Below are 7,897 nucleotides of genomic sequence, written 5' to 3' on the forward strand. Positions count from 1 at the left end.
GAAAGGAATTATATCATGAGAACCCAAAGTAGACAGAAAAAAACACTTTTAATAGGTTAGCCCTGAATTATGATGAGGGTTTCGTTAAAGTAAGCAAACTGTGAACTAAGCCATTGCTTTATACAGTAGTATCCGTTTTGTGTCTGCAGGAAGTATAAATCATAAGATAATTATATTTTTTAGTCAATATCAGTTAGCAAAAACTACAGGGAAATTTCCCAATAATTCATAATCCTGTTTGCTTAAAAAATTAAATACATGCATAATTCAACGGTAAACATTGAATTGAATTTATTAAAAACTTAAAAGGAATATTGACACAAACACATAGCTCTATTTAGTATTCTTTTATAAAAATACATTTAACTTAAACAACATATTGACAAAACAGCATATAAAACATAAAAGAAATATTGACAAAAACACAATGCTGTTTTTTTCTTTCTAAAATTGTATTTGACTAAAACAGCATATTTACATAACAGGACATATATTATTAAAATATAAATATAAAGAATCTCATTTGTTTTCAGACTGGATCATTCATGCTGAGAGAAGAGACATATTTCGTATCTCCAATAAATACCATGAATAATACCACGTATAGAATCATTCACCAGATTACTAAACCAGATCCGTTAATGTCCTTTAATGATTTTATTGTAGAAGGTATGTGCAAATATATTTCCCTAAGGTCATCAAAACCTTGTCACAGAATACAGAACAAATATCTAGAAAGACATATCCTATGTCTTTATGATTTGAAGGGTAGTATGTGCTACTGGTTTTACTCATTGTTACTCAGTAACCTAAGGTTGTTCATTTCTGTGTGATTTGGTCTCTTGTAGAGAGTTGTCTCATTGGCATTCATACCACATCTTCCGAGTGACCCCTGTGAAAAAAGGCAAATAAATCTTTAAAAAAAGCACTCTGTTGCTATGTGGTAGCCAACAATCTTATGACTTGTTGCAAAATTGTTCACTTTACGTCATGTCTAGGAAGTACGATAGTTATATGATTAGAGCACCATAAAATGTATTTTCCCTCATTGTTTGAAAGCATAATGTTTATCATTTCTAAAATATAATATTCACAACGCGAAAAAAAAGTCATGAGATTTGGAGCAGCTAACATGTATAACAAATACTTATGTAACTATTCAATATCAATGCCGTTTATAACATCATGTCTTTGGTCTTTGTGGATACACATACATGTATCATAGGCAATCACACCTCATGGAAGGTTTTCGTTTTTCTTCCAACAAAATTTCGTTGTAATTTTAAATAGTTGATAAATTTAACATCTCTTCTACTAAAAGAAGTTAGAAATTGCCATAGCAGTCGATACATGTAGCACGAACAAGGAGCAGCTTAATATTTTGCGATAATATAAGAAAATTAATGATGAATATTTAAAAAACCGAAAACATTGTTAACAGTAGATATCAATTGATACACCTAAATATCAAACCAACAGACATGCCATTCACCCTTGGCCGTTGTTCTCGATGAAAACTATATCTCTGGGGTTAAACAATATTGCATCAACATAATCAAAATGTAACAATGGTATAATGTCCTGACAATGTATAAAAAACGTGACTAAGAGTAAGATGACAATCGTTCGTTTTGTTTGCTATTCTTCTTGTTTTCTCTATAGTGTCATACACATTACTTAATCACATTTGTATAACACGCACATTGGGAATCGTAAACAATATCAATGTAACAAACAAACAATTATGAACCATTGAAATTTGAAAAGGATGAGCTATTGTCCTGTTGATGTACATTAGATATATTTCGAGCTTAAAAACAATAAAATGTTTTCTAAAGTTTAAAATGTAAAATAAGGAAGAGCGTAAACATCTGCAACTAATTCACGTTGTAACATCTAAAGTCGACACAGAGACGACCAGGTTGACATATCAAATAAACACCTTTCCATTGTAATACATAGTATTCCATATTTGTGATATTATGTTTTGTTGTTGTAGCCTGCGATCCGCTAAATTAACGTATACTACAAGTCTCATGTCAGTCATATCATAAGCATAGCATGCAATATAATCGCACCTTTAGCAATAATTTACAATCATCGTTCTCAACAACAGTCTTCGGTAAATACCTTGCAATATATGAAACTTAAGGCTGTGCAAAATTTTTCGGAATTATAAAGTTTACCTCACCCGAATAAGAAAGTCTGCTTCAATATGTGTCGATATTTATCTTAAGGAATACTAGTTGAGCTTCACTTTTGCCTTTTGTTGATGAACAGCCTATTTTCAAAATGTCATTTTCTCCTATGCATACACTACATGGAGCAATAAAGTTAAGCTGCATTGTTTTCTGGCACAATAACACATCTCCTTTCATAGATAAAACATGTATAGCATGATTGTTACAGTCAGTAATGACTATATGACCTTGAGAGGTCGTAGCTATTCCTTCAGGGTTAAATTTGTTCCATCCACCGTTCACATCTGGATTCCCTATATAACTCCATTTCACTGAGCCGTCATTACCAAGAACAGTAACTCTTCCAGAGTTATCGGCAGTGATAATGTCAGACACACAAATATCACCGTTAATATTCGTTGTTATACGGTACGGACACGTAAATAACCTTCGTTTGTCTTTGTCGTATTCGAAAGTAAATTTCACTTTTCTGTCCATACCAAGTTTTCTAATTCCTCTGCGAGATGTTTCAGTTATTGGAAAGGTTGGGGCATTTTCCTGGAATCCGACTAAAATATCGTTTTCCCTAGTGATATGAATTCCTAATGGAAGAAATGGTGATATACTTGACAATTGTTTTAATTGTCCTTTAGGAGTTAACATTTTAAGAATATGATTACTGTAAAATGACAATAAATATCCCTCATCATTGACCAGTTTCGCTATGTCATACACTTTAACACTGGTCAATTCTTGAATTAAATCTATTTTTTCATTGACTTTCACTTTTTGAAGTATTTTTTCTTGAGGATTATTGATCCACAGAATATCACCATTTTCTACTATTCCAACAACAGCCGGAAGTTCGGTAGTGACTACTTTAATGACGTCCATAGTCAAAGCAAGTTTTGTTCCTTTTTTCTATATTTTACATTATCCAACTGTTATATCCATAATCTACTGATATATATATACGACTCCGTTATCTAAGTTGCACTAGGTGTAATATATGGGTTTTAAATTTTTGAATTTAAATTTAAATTTAACGACAAGCTTAACATGACCTTGTACCGTGTTCGATCCTTTTATACTGAGCAACACGACGTATAAAACATTGATTTAAAATGGTTTTCATTTCCGAGATTCATCAAAACTGAAACTGATTAACATAATAAACGGAAACAAAATGGTAAAATATCTTTTCTAGAGTATTCATCAAATTTGTTATAATTATATGCATGTATTATAATAATTATCTATCATTATATCGTTATGACTTACTGAATCAACTATTAATAATAATAGTCATATTCAGACTAGAAATTTGAAACGACGATTTTATTTGTACAATATCATATATCCACGATCAACAACAAGAAAAGATAGATTATAAGGAAAAGCATCAGCTTTATTTCTCAGAAATTTATCTTTTTTTTTTAAATCTTTATTGTCTAGTTCAGTATTGATGTCATTTATACAAAGTCCAGCGGAAAATATGTCATGCATAATCAGGATTTTTAAAAACATAATGGTAGAATACGATATTGGTATTCTGTGTAATTGTACCATTAGTACGTTAACTTCAATTTCTCTCCTTCTAATTGTACCTGTACTTTCCTCTACTGATTGTACATATACACCTGCATTTCAATTTTCGGTCATTACAAATTGTTCAGAAAATGGACGATGAATAAATTTCAGGTTTTTTGTTTGATCTCAATTTGAATAAATGTTTACCTTGAAAATAAACTTCAATCAATCAACCAATCAATCAATCAATCAATCAATCAATCATGCATGCATGCATTCAATCAATCAATCAATCAATCAGGTAACTAATTGATTAATCGATCAGGTAATTAATCAATTCAACCAATCAGCTATTTTATGTCTTTTATCAATTACTCAATAAATCAATCATTTCATAATCAATCAACAACTGAATCATTATTATTTCTCCCGCCATCACAAATGCAATGTGGACTATTTCTTCATCTCATACAATAGTGTAAACATGACACTTAGTATACAATGTTTATATATAGCAACTAATTGATTTTGTAATGGTAAATCTTTAATTTACAACATGCAATAATTTATATTTATTTTCACCACTACACCATTGTTGAACTTCACATGCAAAGAATTTTAATGTCCCATAAATAAGTTTACTATACAACGTTCCTTTTAAAAGATGATTTTGAAAAGAATTTAAACAGGTAATCATATCTGTTTTGGTATACTAATTTTAATTGTATAAATGAAATGATTGAGGATTAAATAGATCGTCAAAAGTTCAAAAAGATTAAAATCGAATGATAAACATGTGTAACAAAGGGTGTTTGGTCTACTTTAATCATTTATTATTAATAAACGAATGTGTTGATTATATATGAAAACCTTGAACGAGTCTATGTCGAAAACCTCAGGGTAAAAAATCACAGAGAAAATTACAGGGTAAAAATTACATTGAAAACGAAAGGGTACAAATCATAAGAAAACCATAGGGGTAATTCAAAAAGAAAACAATTGGGTAAAAAGAAAAAAAAAACCATAGGATAAAAATCAAATAGAAAACCATAAGGTTAAAATCGAATATAAAATCATAGGGTAAAACTCAAATAAAAAAATCAAATAGAAAGCCATAGGGTAAAAAACAAAATGAAAACCTGAGGGTAAAAAACAAAATGAAAACCAGAGGGTAAAACAAGACAAAAAGAAAACCATAGGATAGAAATCACATACACAAATCAAATAGAAAACCATAGGGTAAAAAACAAAAGAAAAAAACATAGGTTAAAATCTAATAGAAAACCATATATAAAACCATAGGGTAAAACTCAAATAAGAAAATCAAATAGAAAACCATAGGGTCAAAATCAAATAGAAAACCATATAGGGTAAAAAAAAAACAAAAAAAAACATAGGGTTATAATCACATAGAAACAATAGAGTGGATATCAAATAGAAAACCATAGGGTAAAAACTCAAAAGAAAAACCATAGGTTAAAAATCTCATAGAAAAACATTTACGGAAATATGTAAAATTCATCCAAATCTTTGATAATATGAAATAGGGTTGCTGTCCCCACATTTCCTTACAGATTGAAATGAATTGCATATTCAGTAATTAATGTGCCATTTTGTCTTATGCTTAGTTCGTTTCTGTGTGTGTTACATTTTAATGTTGTGTCGTCATTCTCTAATATTTAATGCGTTTCCCTCGGTTTTGGTTTGTGAACCGGATTTGTTTTTTTTCTATCGATTTATGAGTTTTGAACATCGTTATACTACTGTTGCCTTTATTTATTGAATTAAAATGCATGAGAATATTAAAAAGCGAAGCATCGCAAAATATAAAACTTAGATGTAATTGAAATGGAAGCAATGTTCTGCTCAATCTAGTAAAAATAAGTTCCCTGCACTTGCTCTTTTTTGTTTATATGACGCTCGCGACAAATATGCACACGGGGCAAGTTCTGCTTTAAAATCTACAACAATCGCATGAGATCTCTTAACATTGCCGCTTGTCAAAAATTATCAATAATAGATGTTGGTTCTGATTTTTTGAATAAACAGAAAACAAGTATTGGCAATCATAAAACATCTTCTTTTGTATATATGCCTACCATGTAAAATCTCGCCACAAAAACACATTTAAAATACGCATATAGTGTTCAGGATAATAACAGTCGTACATTGTTTGGAAATCAAAGGTTTATTATACTGGACTTGGTAAATAAGATTAAACTTCATATAAATTCGTCAGATTCGTGTTACCTGACCTATTATTACAAGCTGCTTTCCATTCATTCTAGGTAATGTTTCTCACAATAGCCGAGCAGAAGATAACCAAAGGTTCAAAAGACAAACATTTAGATATGCAATAGAAATATTTCTAGTCATAGATTATTCAGTTTTCAAATTGTAAGTATTTATGAGAGTATATAAAAAGTAATTTTGCTATAAATTTGTTAAAAACATCATTTACAGACTTTAAATTCCATTTTCAATTTTAATATATTTTTTTTTTAAGGTAAACGTACTTTTTTTATACGGTTATAAATGAGAATGGAAACGGTAAAATGCGTCAAAAAGACATTGTCAACAACCCGACCAAAGAGCAAAAATACAAACCAAGGCAAACAATGATTCTTCAACACAGCGTGAAAATCACGCTCCCGGATGCAGGCTTCAGGTAGCCCATACACAACAAATTGTATGTAAAGTTATTAAATCATTGCAAATGGTATTTGAGCATGAACACGTTTTTTTGTTTTTTTGCATTCTGCAATTTCTTCGTGGTCTTGTATAAGATAATATCTATCCGTGCTGTGAATGATGTTAAAGTATGAAATCATTTAAACGAAGAATATATATTAAAATTAGACTGTGGAACTAAAGGGATATCGTTATATGCATATTTTCCTTCTTATTTTGGTTAATTAAATGTAAATTTTAGATCTTTGATAGTTTACACTACATATAATAGTTATCAAAGGTACCAGGATTATGATTTAGTACACTAGACGCGCGTTTTGTCTACATAAGACTCATCAGTGACGCTCATATCGAAATAGTTATTAAGCCTAAAAAGTACAAAGTTGAAGAGCATTGAGGATAAAAAATTCCAAAAAGTTGGGTGAAAAAACATACATGTATTTCACCTCCGAAATATTGACTACACGGGATTGGATCATATGACAGTCGACAGGCATATCTAAAATACAATAAAAAACAACTTAAAACATACATTATATCATTGAATTGTGAAGCTAATCTGAAAGATTTTTAATCATAACTTTATTTTTTAGTTGGATGGACGAAAGTGAACAGAATAAAACAGTTGCTATGGATAGAATTAACACATATTATGCGTTCATGATCAATGGGGTAAGCAAATAAGCTAAAAAAAAACCTCAAACAGCAACGATTGGTATGCCAGTTTAACAGACTAACCAAGAAGGAGTTCGCTTAATAACCAAATTGTGAATACCAAATCACATTACAACTTTACTTCAGTGTGTAACCTTACGATTTGCATGATGAGTGTGATGAAGAAAAATAATGCATTAGTGATAAATATAAACATCAATATGAAAAAACAAAACAAAACAAAAATTGAGAGAGAAGAATTGATCCCAAGTGGAAAATCATCAGTAATGGAATGACAGACAACATCATGGCCAAAAAAGAAATCAGACAGACAATTTTCCAGAACATAAATCAGACTAGACAAATGTAAAATCACAAAAATACTGAACTCAGAGGAAAATCTAATCGGAAAGTCCATAATCACATGGCAAAATCAAATGACAAACACACATCAAAAACGAATTGACAAGAACTGTTATATTCCTGACTTGGTACAGGCACTTTCAAACGTAGAAAATGGTGGATTAAACAAGGTTTTATAGCACTTAACCTCTCACTTTGACGACAGTCTCATCAAATTCAGTTATATTTACAATGATGCGTGAACTTAACAGACATAGACTGAACTAGTATATATTTGTTTAGGGGTCAGCTGAAGGACGCCTCCGGGTTCGGGAATTTCTCGTTACATTAAAGACCTGTTGGTGACCTTCTGCTGTTGTTTTTTCTATGGTCGGGTTGTTGTCTCTTTGATACATTCCCCATTTCCATTCTCAATTTTATAATAAATAAAATAGTACAAATATGGGTACAGCAGTCATCATTGTGTAACAATTTTTAAA

General features: G+C 30.5%; 1 protein-coding gene across 1 annotated transcript; it reads right to left on the minus strand.

Annotated features, from left to right (window-relative positions):
* Positions 1 to 394: 394 nt before the first annotated feature.
* On the minus strand, positions 395 to 3,320 carry LOC134701129 (uncharacterized). Its single transcript, XM_063562274.1, has one exon. It carries the CDS (start codon positions 3,072 to 3,074, stop codon positions 2,211 to 2,213), a length of 864 nt encoding a protein of 287 aa, XP_063418344.1. The 5' UTR covers positions 3,075 to 3,320; the 3' UTR covers positions 395 to 2,210.
* Positions 3,321 to 7,897: the final 4,577 nt, after the last annotated feature.

Source organism: Mytilus trossulus, unplaced genomic scaffold (assembly GCF_036588685.1).
Source record: "Mytilus trossulus isolate FHL-02 unplaced genomic scaffold, PNRI_Mtr1.1.1.hap1 h1tg000220l__unscaffolded, whole genome shotgun sequence".
Classification (NCBI taxonomy): Eukaryota; Metazoa; Mollusca; class Bivalvia; order Mytilida; family Mytilidae; genus Mytilus; species Mytilus trossulus.